Below are 17,383 nucleotides of genomic sequence, written 5' to 3'. Positions count from 1 at the left end.
GCAACATTAGACACAAACATTAAAGATTTTTGGGGTAGAAGCGAAATCTAGACTCTTTGCACTCCCCCTCCATGCTGCCCAGGGAGGCCTTGCCCTCTGCTTGCCCATCAGATGCAATGCATTATGTGGGGAACAGCCTCAGTTTTAGCAGCCTCTCCTGCTGTAACCTTTGCCATCTCTGCATATTCTAAGGCTTTCGCCATCCATTCTTCCCTTCAGGGTATTCTCACAATTTTACACCTCTGAGCATAAAGATCCCTTGCCACTGTAGCTGCATACATAAACAGAGTTTGGAATTTTGCTGACCAATATTGCCTGCCACAAGGGTTCTGGACTCTTGGGAAAATCAGTCTGATTTTTGATTTTTTAAAAATCATTATATAAAATGTCCAAAAAGACCTTACCCTCCTTGCAGGTCCACCCCATGTGACAGAATGACCCCTTGCAATATTTACATTTCCAAAACTTATTAGGTACATTCTTATACATTTGAGCTAACCTCTTTGTGTTGAATGGTTTATTTAAATATTAAGTTTCATTATTGTTTTACAAGGTGTGTATCTCTTTAAAGGCCAGAGTAAATATCATGAACTAGTTTTACAGCTGTGAAACAGTATAAGCAGATGCTGTTAAGTTGTGTTAATTAAGCTGTGTCAGCAATTGGATATAGTATACAGTGGTACCTCTGTTTAAGAACTTAATTCGTTCCGGAGGTCCGTTCTTAACCTGAAACTGTTCTTAACCTGAGGTACCACTTTAGCTAATGGGGCCTCCAGCTGCCACCGGGCTGCCGCCGCCTGATTTCTGTTCTCATCCTGAAGCAAAGTTCTTAACCTGAGGTACTATTTCTGTGTTAGCAGAGTCTGTAACCTGAAGCATCTGTAACCCGAGGTACCAATGTACTAACTGCACCAAGAAAACTCTCCCAGGACATCTGTGGTGCTGCCAATCTCCATTTCTCATTGTCCAAATGCCAAATCCACATCATTCACGATGTCTTTGAGTTTCATCAGCATCACAAGAGAAACCAAAGCAAAGGACATGGAGCTGTGCTTGTGTATATCCAACCCCAGTAAAAGATAGTCCCTTAAATCCGCAATCTCTTCTGGACACAGACCTGCAACCCCCCCCCCACCTGCTCTTAACTCTGTTGTTTAGTCGTGTCTGACTCTTCATGACCCCCTGGACCAGAGCACACCAGGCATTCCTGTCATCCACTGCCTCCCACAGTTTGTTCAAATTCATGTTAATAGCTTCGAGAATACTGTCCAACAATCTCGTCTTCTGTCGTACCCTTCTCCTGCCCTCAATCTTTCCCAGCATCAGGGTCTATTCCAGGGAGTCTTCTCTTCTCATGAGGTGGCCAAAGTATCGGAGCCTCAGCTTCGGGATCTGTCCTTCCAGTGAGCACTCAGGGCTGATTTCTTCAGAATGGAGAGGTTTGATCTTTTTGCAGTCCATGGGACTCTCTTAACTCTAATCAACTTATTTTAAAGAGCAAGTGGACCAATTCTTTACCCCAAACAAGTGCATTTAATGGGATGGAGGGGATCCGGGTCACTGTGCATTTTATTACTGTACCACAAAGGAAACTGTGGAGAGACATTTGTCCCCCTTTTCAAAAAAGTTCATACTGTCAGGGAAACTGCCTTGGCTTCCAGAAGCCTAATCCAATTTCAGTGCTGTAACCTGATGGGACCCGTTTCCCCACATCCAGGGTTGAGAAATTGAGGCTGGAACAGATTAGGAGGGACGTGTCCTTGGAGTTATTGGAAGGGGGAAGAGATTTAATTGCTTTTCAACACTGTGCTTTACATTATGGTATAGCATGATTAGAATTCTAGCAATTTATGACACTGTCCTGAATCCATTGTTCCTGGGTGCTGGCAAAGTACTCCTTGCAATCCTCTATAAATTCTTCCAACTAAGCCTCTTCATGCATCAGTTCCTTGCTTGGCCCAGTGCTGTTCTCGAACGCCTTCCTGCCTCTCTAGAATGATGAAGACACTCCTGATCTCCTGCCTCCTCTTGGCCCTGCTTCCTCCAGGTGAGCAGAACCACAACTGCTGTGCTGTTCGTCATGTTTCCAGGAAGGAACTAAGCGGGGGGGGGGCAGTCAGCCATTAAAGCAGGATGAGGAAAGAGCCAGGACTTGTGGTTCCTTTGAAAGGAAGAGGAATAAAGCACAAGGCCAGATAAAAAAGGATCTTCAATGATATATAGTTTTGTTCCCAGTATTCAGTTTTTATTTAACCAAATGCGTACAGAGAGCTGTGGCATCCCCAAGTACATTGGGGGAGTGAGAAAGGCAGTAGTTCACTCTTCAGTGAACCAGAATCCTAGCTCATATTTAAAGCAAAGAGTAAGTTTCTTGCATTTGCAGAAATTTATGATAGGAGACAATGTATAGGCACTATTCTTCTCATATTTTGGAGCGGAATTACCCTGCCCCCCCCCATGCAAACTTTAAGTTTCCTGGTGTTAAATGCCACCCCAATCTCTGAGTGGAGTCAGGTCACAGGAGTACCAGGTGTGCTTACCAGAGTCTGTCATGTTTGCTGGTGCTGATGGGAGTTGTAGTACAACAGCTTCGGGAGGGTTAAAGGTTTCCCCACACCTTCTCTACTGGTCCTCTCCCTCAGACTGCAGGAGTCATCTTGGACAATCATTCTCTGGTCTATTCATTTCCCACCCCCATTCAGAGTTTAAGAACTACAGAGGGAATATATATAGAAAGCATTATGTAGCTGAACAATGGTCCATCTAAAACAAAAAAAATTCCATCCAGTAGCACCTTAAAGACCAACTAAGTTAGTTCTTGGTATGAGCTTTCATGTGCATGCCACGAAAGCTCATACCAAGAACTAACTTAGTTGGTCTTTAAGGTGCTAATGGTCCATCTAGTCTAGCCTCTTGTTCTTATCATGGGTCCTATGGGAAGCCCCTAAGTAAGATCTGAGTGCAACAGCTCCCTTTCTGTGGTTTCCAGTAACTAGTATTCAGACAAATGGTGCCTACAATATTGCAGGGGAAAAAATATATTGATTGAGGATGGTAACCATGTATGTATCTAGTCCGCTTTTGAAGCTATCCAAGTCAGTGGCCTTTGCTGCCTCTCATAAGATGAAGTTTGTAGCAGAAAGTGTTGTGTTCATGTACCTTGACACAGACCAATTCCTCCTACACAGTTACTAATGTTTTCTAAACCCGTTTTCCCCCTGTCTGCAGTGGCATCTCTGACATGTGAGTCTTGTTTCGATCAAGGAATAGATTGCACAAATCCCACCACTGAGGAGTGTGACGATTCCAGTGACCAGTCCTGCTTGTCTGCCACTGGAGAAGGCAAACTGTGTAAGTGAGAAGAACTTTCATCCTCTTTGATCACCAAAACATAAACCCCCTGACTCACTTTCTAAGGCCATATCTTAGCCACAAGCCACGGAACGTGACTTTTCATAAAGTAGTGTTCTAGGTTCTGCATTGCCTGTAGGAGCAGGGAAGAAATTCAAGTCAGTTCATATTTGAAGGTGTGTTTACTCAATTGGCAGAGCAAAACAAAGCCATTCTTCAGAATCTGCCCTTCTGCCATTTTTGCAATTCAGTTGTCCAACCATGTAATCAATAGACAAATGCACATACTAGGGTAAAGTGGGCATAGAATAACCTACAACAGCTTTTGTAGTTGGAGTCAGTCTGCCAGGTTCCCAAGTGAAAAATGACCAGCAAGGCGGAAAGCTAGTCTGCCAGGATTCACAGCCAATATAGTCAACAAACATCCCCCCACCCCCATGGGGGAAACTACTTAAATCAGTATGAATCTGCAGATGAGGCCTAAGAGTAAAAATTACATTCACATTAAATGTTGATGGGGGGGTGGGGTGAGTTGGAAACTGGATATGAAAATGTGGAGAAATGAACTTAAAATAAGAAACCAAGAGAAACTGACACTGACATGTTGCCCCTTCCTAATTGCCTGTGGTACATGCTCCCTTTATGAGCTCCAGCATCGACTCTCATTGGTCCAGTTACAAGGTGGATTTATTTCAATCACGATTTAAATCACTAGTCAGTAAGACTTGATTTAATTTATTTTTTTACAGAAAGACTCATTCTTAGTGGTATAATCTTAATATTTACGAGATGAGGGCTTTGTTTTTGGAATAATAAATTTTCAGAGTAGTTTTTACAGTTATATCAAAAAAAACTGATTTGGTTATACTATTAGAAATACATTCACAGATAATTATGAAATTTTTGTGAGGTTTAATAAATTAACTGTTTATATTTGGACAACTTTTCTGCTGTACTTTATTGGAAGGAAAAAATAATCATTTCATTAATAACAATTTAAACAATTTATTTAACTAAAACAATAACATTATAGCATATGTATCCATGTTTGTTAACTGATGTGGTTAAATGATTTTTTAAGAAATACCTTGGAGGGAGTTATAACAAACAAGAAAAATTTACAACCAAATCCTTATTTCCTGATGAGGATAGCCTTTGGACTATAAAAGGTAAAGGTACCCCTGCCCGTATGGGCCAGTCTTGACAGACTCTGGGGTTGTGCGCCCATCTCACTTAAGAGGCCAGGGGCCAGCGCTGTCCGGAGACACTTCCGGGTCACGTGGCCAGCGTGACATCGCTGCTCTGGCCAGAGCCAGAGCCAGAGCCAGAGCCGCACACGGAAACGCCCCTTTGGACTATAATGTAACTTAAATAGGTTCTCCAAACAGCTAATGGTTCTCCATTCCTGACTCACATTCAACAAATAGATAAAACTGGAGAAATCTCTTTCTGCTCCAAGCAGGGCCTGCTCAACACAATTGGATACCTGACTCAAACCATGAAATGTTCCCCACAACGCAGACCCGGAAGAAAGGGTGACTGAAGATTAGGCCTGGGCGATTTATTGATATATCATCCCAGGACCGGTATGAGGGGCAGACCCCCCCCCCCCCCGATCCTGAGTCCCTCTGCCTCCAGCACCCAGCACACTGAGGAAAAACTAAACAAGCAGCAACCTGCAGCTGGAGGCTGAGGGACTCAGGAGGGGTGGCAGTTTCATGAAAGATATATCGCTGAGTCAAATCACCATCGTGTTCTGTCCTTCATACCGGCAGTGGGAGAAACAAGCTGCATGACGAGGCTTCTAAAGATTATTCCTCCCTTCCTCCCTCCTTATGACCCGGAAGCTGTACACCGGCACCCTCGGCCAATAAAGCGAGATGAGCGTCACAACTCCAGAGTCGGTCACGACTGGACCTAATGGTCAGGGGTCCCTTTACCTTTTAAACTTGCGATGGGGGAAATCTGAAACCAGCGAGATGAACTGTTTTAAAAGGACTGGAGTAGATTTGTACAAAATAAGAATAGACATTGCAAACATTTTAAAACATTTGCAGGATTGATTCAAAATATTTTGTTATGTTATGATTTGATACCTGTTTATAAATATTAGAAGTAAGTCTTTTAAGTATGGAGATAAAGTAAATAGGATGATTTAGAAATGCGAAATAAAAGTGATTGCATATGGAAGTCAGGAAGGGGGATGGGAGGAAGTCAATGCTCAATTTGAGCAAACATATATGTGATGAAGAAATTTTATTTGGTTGTTATAATGGGAAAAATAAATTTTAATAAACATTATATTAAAAAGAAAAAGGAAGGAGCTCCAAGGTCCCTGTCACGAACAACAGGGACATAGGGTGGCTCAAATGGGGGAGAGGAACTGACGAGGAGGTGGCAGATCTTGCCTCCAAGGATCACACCACAGCTTCAAAGGCAGCAGCATCAGGCAATGCTTTTCTTGGTGGTCAGATCCCCTGCCCCTCTGAATCCTGCCACATAAGGTGACCATCAATCCTTGCCTCATGGGTGGACCAGCCCTATCTCCAGGACTAGTTATTTCCTATTCCAATTCTTTCTTTTATAGCACTTTTGGGGCCAAGAGTGGTTGTCAAGTCCTGCATCAATACAGAGTTGTGTGATGCAGACTATGCCAGTCTCTCCATAACCTCATCACTGTACACCCAGATCAAGCTCTCCTGCTGCAAGACAGATATGTGCAACAGCGGACCTCCTGAAAGTAAGTATCATCATCAGGGAAGCTGGTCTCACAAAACTCAAGTAATGAGAGAGGTCAAAGAAAGACAAACAAGTTTTTGGCAGTATCCTGATGTCAGGTACTGGCTAGACAAGGAGGAGTGGTGGCAGCCAGTCGCTCCAGGAGGTGCCTGAGGGTGACACCAGGAAAGATTTCAAACCTGATTCAGACTGGTGGGACAGGGAGGAGCCACTGACAGAGGGAACGAGCAGGGAAGCATTGGAGCCATAGTATGGGGGTGGCGGGAACTAATAGAACAAAACCCAAAATCCCAATAAGAAGATTACCTGAACAACATACAGCATCTATTAGCAAAAATTACAAGGGAGCATAACAGTTTTACCTTAGTGCTAGAAACACCCCTCCCATAATGTTACTCACAGTTCCTCTCCTGCAGCAGCTTCTGGTGTTTACATCCTATGTTTTCCTCCAAAACGCTTTAGCTCCTGCTCACCTTTTTAGCTTCAAAATATCCAGTGAAATAGGTTAAACTGAGAGATGGTTCCTGGCCCCAGGCCACTCAGCAAGTGCCATGGCTACAGTGGAATTTGAACCCTGGTCTCCTAGATTCTAGTCCAATCCTCTAACCACTACACTTCACTGGTTCATTGGTTTCCCGCAGTTCTAGCCCCCAAACCTAGAGTGACCCATTTTCTTTGATGCATTTGCATTTGTAGAGATATTTTTAGTGGGACAGGCCCCTGTCCTTCTTGTATGGGAAGGAACTGATTTCTTTTAGGTTTGCATTCAGGGAATTAATATCTTCAGGTTAAAGGAAATGCTAAGAAAAATATAGTCGATGCAATGGGCTCCAGTGCCACCTAATTACTAAGCTATAGAGGAACACTATCTACACAAAGGGGAGAAGAACCAGGTGGTGCAAAGAATAAAAAGTTTGAAAAATTACATTTGCTGCTCCACTCACTTTCACAACAGGCCCTGCCACTGGCATGTGGACCTGAGAAACTTGCCTAGAAGGAAATGTGGCCCTCAATGAAAACAGTTCATACGAAGGTTCAGTCTGTAAGCCCCTGCTCGGCACCTGGCATACGCCAGCTGCTGACGCAGGCCTGTATCACCATCCTTTTCAAACTAGAGACAGAAGCTAGAGTTGGGATTTGAACCAAGAACCCCAAAGCTGGAAGCTGTGCTGAGCTGGAGCCTGGCTTAGTGAGCTACCATGAATTGCAAACTGAGACCCTCAGGTGCAGAGGAAGATAGGAGTAACAGCACACCAGTCCTGCTCTTTGCTTGGTATCCGATAGTTTTTTCACAGGCTACAATAATGAATGTTTTTAGCTTGATCCAGTGTACCTCGATCTTATCAGGGAATTCTGAAAGGAAATGGTCCTTAAGAGTCGTTTGGAAGCAATCCCACTTAATGAGATCTTGAAGGGCTTGAGTGTTCATTTTGCGCCTTGGTTTCCTTCCCTGAAGCCGGTGTTGAGGTAAAATTTGATAGCCATCGTGGAGCGTATTAGTCGGTGATCTGTCCAGCAGTTGTTGGCACTCGTCATCGCTCTGGTATTGAGCACATCATGGCGATCTTTAGCACAGACAATGACATAGTCTAAGAGGTGCCAGTGGTTTGATCAAGGATGCCACCATGAAGTTTTAAATTTATTTTTCTGTCAAAAGAGTGTGTTGGTAATAACAAGGTTGTGCGCTGCACATATTGTCAAAAGTTAAAATCACCCTGGAGGATGAGTTTATTTTCCTTAGGCTACAGATAGGTAGCCGTGTTGGTCTGCCATAGTCAAAACAAAAAAAATTCCTTCCAGTAGCACCTTAAAGACCAACTAAGTTAGTTCTTGGTATGAGCTTTCGTGTGCATGCACACTTCTTCAGATACCAAGTATCTGGTATCTGAAGAAGTGTGCATGCACACGAAAGCTCATACCAAGAACTAACTTAGTTGGTCTTTAAGGTGCTACTGGAAGGAATTTTTTTCCTTAGGCGTTTCTGATAGGACTGTATCCAGCTGAGAGTAATTTTTTTCTTTAATGCCTTCATTGGCATGCAGTGTTGGTGCATAAGCACTTATAATAGCAGCCTATTGGTTTTGGGTGAGCTTTATTTGGGGGGTTGAGAGTCACTCATTATTACTGTTAGAAACTTCTGACAGGAGCTTCACAAGATCATTTTTGATAGCGTGCAAACCCACTCACCACGACAAGGTGATGATCCAGCGAGTGAGAAGGCAGTATGATACCTCTGGATTGGCCAGGCCTTCTACAAACATCCGCAACATGGGGTCCTGCCTTCGCCAACGGGGACAGGGCTTTCTAAGAGGATATCTGCATTATTTAACAACATAGAATAGTAAAAGAAAGACTGCAGATACAACAAAACCAAAAACCATGTATCAATAACAAGATTACTTGAACAGCATGCAGCATTCATGATCAAATATTACAATGAAGCTTCACAGTTCTACCTTAGTCCTAGAAACATTCCTCACATGATGTTACTCACAGTCCCTCTCCTGCAGCAGCTTCTGATATTTACAACCCTACTCTTTCCTTCAAAGAGCCCTCATGCTCTCCATTTTAGCCTCAAACACCCATGTAAAATAAGTCAGGCTAAGGGGAAGTATCTGGCCCCAGGTTACCCAGCAAGTGTTGTGGCTCAAGTACAGATTTGACCTCTGGTCTCCTCCCACCCTTGTTCCTGATGTAGATGTTCACATTCCCTTGTTCCTGATGTAGATCTTCACTCACCCCTCCTTCCTTGGTGGGAGGAGGCACCATTTTATGGTTCGCCTTAGCATTCCCAACACCCTAGTGCAAAGTCTTCTTGTAAACGCTATAACAACACTAGGACAAAGAATTCTGGGAGTGGTAGTTTCTTAAGGGTGCTGAGGGTTAATTGGAAAACCCCTATTCCCCTCACAGAGCTATGGATTAGCAAACAAACCCCACACAATAGCTGTTATTAGCTGGCATTTTTTCTTAGGTGAAATCATTATTTTACGAAAACTAAGCAAATGTTTTCCCAGAAGTGATTTTTAAGGATAAAACTACTAAGAGCTTTCTTTCTCTTTCCCACTCTAAGGAAGAGGGCCATTTTGTAGAATTTTATCATCATTTGTGTGCATCCATGGCTACCATTTTGTCTCTCAGAATGCCCCCCAGTGGTGCTCAGTGCTAAGCCCAATTGCTTAAAGTGGTATCCCTGTGCTTGAAATGTGTGCTGTGAATGTGGCCCTAGTCAGAAATATCTTGCACCATGGCTTGATGTAGCCCTGGATGAATGGAGCATGGCTGAAGCACTCCACTTGCAGAAGTGCTAGAAGGTGGTATGCATCCATCTTGGAAGGGGAAGCAGAATTCCCACCCCTCACATACAGCAAGTTGTGGTTTGCATCTGCAAAAGAAATACATTGCAATGTTGGTGTGGTGTGGTGATTGTTTTCCAGTGCCTGATACTGAGACAAGGGAGCCCAATAGGCTGGAGTGCCCGAGTTGTATCGCCATCTTTTCTGACACGTGTGAGGGCAGGAAGAACGTCAGCTGCAGAAATGAGGAGGACCAATGCTTCCACATTGGGGCTCGAATGAACTTCGGTGAGTCTTGCATGATGGAGTGCAGTTAGTGCCCCATCTGTACTACACATTTAAAGCATAGATTTTGTTAAATAAAAATACATCTTTAAATTTGCACTTTAAATTGGAGGGGGAGGGGTAGGATGGAGACCCACAGGCCCAGGGGCCAAAGGCACTCCTCTAGGACTCTCTCTCTCTGGCCTTTGGGATCCTCCTTAGCCACACCTCCTCTCCCTAGGCCACACCCATCACAGGCCCCACTTCATAGCCTACCTGTATGCTTCGGCCTGGCTGGATTGTTGCCCCTGAACTCTTGGTTACCTGGAGGGAGGACGGAGAGGGGGGTTTGAATGTATCTAGAAAATAGCCTGCCGTGTAAAGGTGGATTTTACATATGTTTCCATTGGCATGTGGACCTCCCAGAAGGTCACTCAGACTGGAAAAAGGCTCTTGGTCTGAGAAAAGTTGCCCACTCTTCTGTTTGAGGGAGTGGGATTTGGATTCCAAAAATATATGTGTATGTTTTTCCCAACAGGGGGAACCAGCATCCCGGGCGCTATCCGAGGCTGTGGAACAGCTAGTTTCTGTGACTACACTGAGGGGTTGCTGGAGACTGATCTTGAATCATTAGGAATTGAGATCACTCAATTAGACTGCACTGACGCAATGGGCGATGATGCCAGAGAAGAACCCACCGTTTCATCTAGGGGTTGAAGAAGGGGTGGTCTCAGCCTGAGGACTCCCAGGTTTTCTTTCTAGAAGTCTAGAAGCTCCTCCTCAAAGACAGGCTGTATTTGACTTTCATGCACAAATGAGGTCATTGAATCATGCCCAAAATAAATATATATGGCAAATCATGTATGTTGTATCATTTTACCAAAAGGAATATTTGTTGGGGAAGATAATAGTGCTTGGAGATGGCAGATAGCTTTGGCAGCGGGCAGGGATGACTTTCAGGTCCAATTTGAATCAATAATTAGTCGACTTTAGGTGGTGCATCCCATTTCTCCGCTTAAGGTAAAATGGGGAGAAAAAAGAAATGGAAGGAAGATAAAGTCCCTACCAGAGAAGAATGGCAGAATTTGGGCTGCCTTGCTGTCAAGAGTGGTCTATCCCATTTCGCCACTAGAGGTAAAATGGGGAGTGCCACAGCAGATGTGCTGCGCAACCCCCACCAAAGCTAATTCTTCAGGAATTCTTTAAGAATCAATCAATGAGTACAGCATATTTTCTTCTGCAAAACCATGTAAATATTCTAAGGTATTTACTTTAAAGTTTGTTGTGGCCTGTCCCTCTTGTACAAATTCAGATACTTCTTAAAGTGTCGTTTTGAAATTCCTGGGGGAGATTAATCAATCACAGTCCTATACTGGGACACATTTCAGTCATGTAATAGCTCAGACTGAATGTTGAGGCAGACAATTTGGCCTCACAGTTAAAGAGAGCCAGCAAGCTTTGCGTCCATTTTTTAGGGGGACTCGGTGGTTTCTTCTGCTTCCACGAAAGTTTGAGTTAACTCTTTCTTAGTAAAAACACAATTTTCACAGAGTGTCAGGCCTGATGAATACAACAGCTCATTTACTGTGGGTTTTACTCGATGAAATCAGTTACCAAGACGAAAGATCCCCAAACACCTCACATCTGCCTAAGTCTCCTCTCAAGAGCTTTTTTGATGACTGAGACTGTGCAGCTGATCTCTCCTCCGCCCTTTTCATGCCCCTCCTGGGATTTTTTTTTTTTGGGGGGGAGAAGGGGAGTAGCCTGTTGCAGGAGGAGGAGGAGACACCTGCGACCAGAGGCACCAACCTGAGCCCCAGAATGTGGGTGCCCACCACACACAAGCACAACATGATGGTATGACATCACATAATGCCATCACCTGCTGGCCTTCAAGTAGAGATGTGTATTGATGCTCAGAAAAGTTGTATTTATTAGATATTATCCTCCCTTCCTCGTGTTTGTAAGTTCAGCAGAGTGTATCCCCTTGCTGCTTAAAAAGTCTTTCCTTTCTCCCCCCCTTAAAACAATAATCACACAGATTCTTGCTTGAAAAAGGTAAAGATAACATATACTCATTCAGAATACTTGTTGAAGAGTAACTGATACAGCAGCTTTGTCCAGAGGGGCTTAAAATGGTGTTCCAGAGACATACTTTGGTCAAGCTGATGGTGGAGTCTGAGCTTTGGAGCTCAGACAAGCAAATGGTTCTACATTGCTGGAAGAATGATGATGAGAGAGCAAAGTGCCCAAACCCTCAACAAAATGGGGCACAGTGGGTGAAATATACTTGGAGTCGAGTGTGGATTTCATGCTCTTTATTCAGCTTTATTTACACAATGGGCCCCACATGATTGGCTAATTCCGGGATTCACCTGTAGGCCTATCAGGTTGTGGATTCACTACCACCTGGAGATGGAAGAGGAAGTGCCCACACCCTCAACAAACAGGGCACAGTGGGAGTGTGCCTATCTAGCAAACATGCAGTGTTGGTTTCGCTGCATGGTAAATATCCCACACTTCAGAGGCGGGTGGCAGTCCCCTCAGAGAGCAGAGCACATCGTCCACAGGAGAGGCAAGGGAAGTCCGCCTTCTCATTCACCTCTCACCATGCCCAGTCACGCTACCTTTCACCAGGACTTCAGCGCCAACTCTCTGTTTCCATGGGGACAAGTAAGCGGGGCATGTTGACAGAAGAGGAAGCAGAGGGAGGAAGAGGCATCATGGCATTTTATGTAGTCAAAATATAAATGCTAGTCTTCACACAATATATGCAAACATTTTCTGATGTCCCCCTTGTGATCCCAAACAGAAGAACAATGTACTACCTCCCCCCCCCCCGTCTCCTAGGTCCTGTGGAGGAGCATGCTGTGGCTGCATTTGGCCCCCAGGTCAGCAATTCCCCACTCCTGGTATAGATCACTCAAGGCCTCCATAGTTTCCCAATTTTCTCTCTCCTTTGGCTTCCCTTACTCAGCCAAATTAACAGCTTGGTGATTTTAGAAAGAAATTGTGAAACCATGTTTCTTCAGCAAAAGTGCTCCACAGCGCCGCACGCATGCGCATAAAGGGCGCCTCAGGTTACGAAGATTTTGGGATATGGCCAGGCCTCCGGAAAAGATCCCATTCCTAACCACAGTACTTCCTTCCATCTTTCTCAAATCCTACGGCATTCACTGCCATTGGCTGCCCACAAATTCTAGTGTTATGAGAAAGGAATAAAAGCTTTTCTCTGTCCTGTTGCACTAATGGCTTCCTGTGAACTGAAGGCTGACTAAAACTCAGGGGTATAGGCACTTTAGGCTCACATTGCTCAGGAATCAGTGGAAATAAACATAAGCACCTTCAATGTGACCTGGCCGCAAATTGGCAACCAGTGCCACTGTCTCAGCAACAGAGTGACATGTGGCCAGTAGCCTGCTGCTATGAGCACTCTGGCTGTTGTGTTCTGCAATAGCTGCAGCTTCTGGACCTGATACAAAGACAGTCCCACTGCATACTGCCAATATCAAGTCTTTAGGTTACCAGTGCATAAACCCCTGTGTCTAGGCTGCCAAGCAATTGACCTATCTCCAAGACCCAGAAATCACTCATTCATAAGGCCTCCAGTTTTTCACGGTTCAAGCTCAGTTTGTTGGCTGTCATGCACCAGGGCATCCAAGCAGCAATCCAGAGTTTCACTCCAAAACTCCAGTTGACTCTTCCCAGCAGCTTCATACTGATGTTCAAGAGCCACTGCATACCCTCCAACATTCCTCGGATGAAAACATGGACATTTCTCACTCCACACAACTGACACACACCCCATTTTTGTCCCCCCATGCCCACATACAGCATCTTCTGTCAGAAGAATGGCAAGTTCCACAACCACATCACAAACAGGACACAGCACGTACAGCCTCCACTGATCAAAGAAAACCTCATAATCCCAATTTTATTTTATTTCATACATTTACAAAAAGAGAAGCATGCATTAATAAATAAATTTTAGAAGGTGGCAACATTAGACAAAAACATATATATATATGTATATATATATATATATATATATATATATACACACACACACACACACACACACAGTGGTACCTCGGGTTACATATGCTTCAGGTTACAGACACTGCTAACCCAGAAATATTACCTCGGTTTAAGAACTTTGCTTCAGGATGAGAACAGAAACCACGCAGCGGCGGCGTGGCAGCAGCAGAATGCTCCATTAGCTAAAATGATGCTTCAGGTTAAGAACGGACCTCCAGAACTAATTAAGTACATAACCAGAGGTACTGTTATATGTGTGTGTTTGTTTGTTTGTTTGTGTGTGTGTGTGTGTGTGTGTGTGTGTATTGGGGGGGGAATCTAGACTCCTTGCACTCCCCCCCCCATGCCGTCCAGGGAGGCTTTGCCCTCTCCCTGCCCCTCAGATCCAATGCATTATGTGGGGAAGGGCCTCAGTTGTACTAGCCTCTCCTCCTTTACCTTTGCCATCTCTGCATATAACAACAACAACAACAACAACAACAACAACAACAACAACAATTTAATAATCATTTATTGTTCATACCCCACCCATTGGCTGGGTTTCCCCAGCCACTCTGGGCGGCTTCCAGCAGAATATTAAAACACAATTCTAAGGCTTTCACCATCCATTTTTCCTTTCAGGGTATTCTCACAACTTTCCACTTCTTAGCATAAAGATCCCTTGCCACTATCGCTGCATATATAAATACAGCTGCATATATAAACTGAGTTTGTAGTTTTGCTGACCAATATCCCCGGCCAGAAAGATTTTGGACTCTTGGAAAAGTCATGACCCAAAAGACCTTGGCCTCCCTACAGGTCTACCACATGTGACAGAATAACCCCTTGCAATTCTTACATTTCCAACATTTATTTGGTACATTCTTATACATTCAAGCTAAGTTCTTTAGAGTTAAATAACATCAGTACATCACCTTATAATAATTCCCTCTTATAATATGAAGAAGATGGTGAAGGAAGAGGACATGAGCCCAAAGTCACTCTCCCCACGCTCTCCATTGTGCTTACCAACATCTGGGAGTCCCATTCTTCTTAGAAGAAACAATGTGAAGAGCCTAAGCTTACAGTAGATTATATAGCAACATTATATATTACACAAATATATACATAATACTAACATTGCACCAAGAAACCTCTCCACAGATATCTGTGATGCTGCCACTCCCCCCCCCTCGCATTACCCAAACGCCAAAGTCCACATCATTCACGCTGTCTTTGACTTTCATCACAAGTGAAGCAAGAGCAAATGACGTGGAGCTGAGCTTCTGTATATCCAGCCCCAGTAAAAGACAGTCCCTTAAATACGCTAGCTCCTCTGGACACAGACCTGCAATCCCCCCCCCCCACCTGCTCTTAAATGTAACCAACTTATTATAAAGAGCAAGTGGACCAATTCTTTAGCCTAAAAACAAGTGCATTTAATGGGACAGAGGAAATCTAGATTGTGAGTCACTGTGGATTTTATTACTATATAACAACAAAGGAAACTGGACAGACACTTGTCTCCCCTTAGCAAAAATAAATAAATTCATGATTCTGACTATAAGAGAAATCTGGCAAAATTGCCTGGACTTCTGGAAATCTAATCCAATTTCACTGCTGAGCTTTGAATTCTGGTGTCACCTGATGGGGCTTCACTTCCTGGGTGGTGAAATTGTGGGTGCCACAGGTTAAAGGGGGGAAATGTCCTTGGAGCTCTTGGAAGGGGGAAGAGATTGATTTACCCCAAATGCAACTGCATTTAATGGGAGTGAAGGGATACGGGTCACTATTCATTTTATTACTGTACCAAAAAGGAAACTGTTGACAGACATTTGTCCCCCTTTCAAAAAAGTTCATGCTGTCAGGGAAACCGCCTTGGCTTCCAGAAACCTAATCCAATTTCAGTGCTGTAACCTGATGGGACTTGTTTCCCCACATCCAGGATGGTGAAACTGACGCTGGCACAGATTAGGAGGGACGTGTCCTTGGAGTTATTGGAAGGGGGAAGAGACTTAATTGCTTTTCAACACTGTACTTTATATTATGGTATAGCACAATTAGAATTCTGGCAATTTGTTGCACTGCCCTGAATCCATTGTTCCTGAGTGCTGGCAAGTGCTCCTTGCAATCCTCTATAAATTCCTCCAACTAAGCCTCAGTTCTTTGCTCAACCCAGTGCTGTTCTCGAACTCCTTCTTGGCTCTTCAGCTCTCTAGAATGATGAAGACACTCCTGATCTCCTGCCTCCTCTTGACCCTTCTGAATCCAGGTGAGCAGAACCACAGCTGCTGGGCAGTTCATCATGTTTCCAGGAAGTAATTAAGGGGGGGGGGGCGTCAGCCATTAAAGCAGGAGAAGAAAGGAAGAAGGACTTGTGCTTCCTTTGAAAGGGAGAGGAATAAAGCATATGGTCAAGCTACAAGGGATCTTCAATCAGGATAGTTTGTTCCCAATATTTGTTTTTATTTAACCAAATACATACTGGGAGGTGCAGCATAGCTGTCAACTTACAGATTTGAAAATAAGGGACCAGCAGCCAAAATAAGGGACTTGCAGCCTCACCTGTTCCAGGCACTCCAGTCTTCCCCGTCCTCCTGCAGTCTGGCCAAACTCATGCTGGTAGCTTCGAGAACACTGTCCAACCAACTTTGTAACCAGAGGTTCAACTGAATAGAATCTGAATCACATGCACAACAAGGCCTATGCAGCCTCAACTTAAGATGGCTCCCTGGCCTGGCTTTGCCCTCAAAGGTTGCAGCAGCACGTGCAACAAAATGGCATCCAACATTCAAAAAAAACCCCTCAGCTTGCATTAACTAGCCACACACAAGGCATGCAAGCTCCATCCCCCAGTCGTTCTTAGACTTCTTATTGGGTGAGCAACACAGCCAAGCAACACAGTTGGAACCTCACTCCTCCCTGGCTGGCTGGGAGGGAGGGAGAGGAGCTTCTTCCTTTGAAATTTAAGGGACATCATTTAAGGGACATTTAAGAGACATCTATCAATAAGGGACAGCAGCGGGACATGCCACTGGAATAAGGGACAGTCCCTTCAAATAAGGGACACTTGACAGCTATGGTGCAGTATCCCCAAGTCCATTGGGGGAGCAATGGGGGCAGTTGCCCATTCTTGGATAAACCAGAATCCTAGGTTTCATCTACAACAAAGAGTATGTTTCTTGAACTTTTTTCCTGTTTGCTTCCCTCATCGTCCACTCAAATTCTGCCCTTTCCTCCTGAAACTTTGTTCTCAATAATATTTATTTTACCAAATGCATACAGAGGTATGGCATCTCCAAGTACATTGGGGGAGCAAAAGAGGCAATAGTTAACTCTTCAATAAACCAGAATCCTAGCTTAAATTTAAAGCAGTGGTGTCCAAACTTTTTTCAAAGAGGGCCAGATTTGATGAAGAGAAAAGCCGTGGGGGCTGACCAAAGGGCCAACCAAAGTTGTTAACCTTTTATTTCGGAGTGGAATTATCCTGCCCCCACCCCATGCAATCTTTTAGTTTGCTGCTGTGACACACCACCCCAATCTTTGAGTGGAGTCAGGTTCTAGGGGTACCAGATGTGCTTACCAGAGTCTGTCATGTTTGCTGGTGCTGATGGGAGTTGTAGTGCAGCAACTTCGGGAGGGTTAAAGGTTTCCCCACACCCTCTCTACTGGTCCTCTCCCTCAGACGGCAGGAGCCATCTTGGACAATCATTCTC

General features: G+C 44.3%; 2 protein-coding genes across 6 annotated transcripts in view; both read left to right on the top strand.

Moving 5' to 3' along the window:
• The window catches only part of LOC307221652 (phospholipase A2 inhibitor NAI-like), a 70,283-nt gene that overhangs the window by 18,955 nt on the left and 33,945 nt on the right, over positions 1-17,383 (top strand). The window contains exons 1-2 of one of the 5 annotated variants that reach the window (XM_079986375.1): positions 12,250-12,323; positions 15,879-15,939. The exons of 2 other annotated variants lie outside the window; for them this stretch is intronic. In XM_079986375.1, coding sequence (XP_079842501.1) covers positions 12,261-12,323; positions 15,879-15,939 — 124 coding nt within the window. In that variant the 5' untranslated portion in view covers positions 12,250-12,260. Of the gene's footprint in view, positions 1-12,230; positions 12,324-15,762; positions 15,940-17,383 lie in introns of those variants that run through there. 2 more of the 5 variants (XM_079986378.1, XR_013841439.1) reach the window with 2 other exon arrangements.
• LOC307221672 (phospholipase A2 inhibitor NAI-like) lies at positions 1,916-10,507 on the top strand. The gene is made up of 5 exons (XM_079986420.1): positions 1,916-2,047; positions 3,229-3,351; positions 5,939-6,091; positions 9,528-9,674; positions 10,189-10,507. Exons 1-5 carry the CDS (start codon positions 1,996-1,998, stop codon positions 10,365-10,367), a joined length of 654 nt encoding a protein of 217 aa, XP_079842546.1. The 5' UTR covers positions 1,916-1,995; the 3' UTR covers positions 10,368-10,507.

The sequence above is a fragment of the Podarcis cretensis genome, assembly GCF_951804945.1.
Source record: "Podarcis cretensis genome assembly, chromosome: 8".
Classification (NCBI taxonomy): Eukaryota; Metazoa; Chordata; class Lepidosauria; order Squamata; family Lacertidae; genus Podarcis; species Podarcis cretensis.
This window is presented reverse-complemented; position numbering and strand designations above follow the sequence as displayed.

Coding starts and splice junctions, on each gene's coding strand:
- LOC307221672 (XM_079986420.1), top strand. CDS start 1,996: ATGATGAAGACACTCCTGATCTCCTGCCTCCTCTTGGCCCTGCTTCCT. Junction 3,352..5,938: donor CACTGGAGAAGGCAAACTGT/GTAAGTGAGAAG, acceptor TTTCTTTTATAG/CACTTTTGGGGCCAAGAGTG. Junction 9,675..10,188: donor TGGGGCTCGAATGAACTTCG/GTGAGTCTTGCA, acceptor TTTTCCCAACAG/GGGGAACCAGCATCCCGGGC.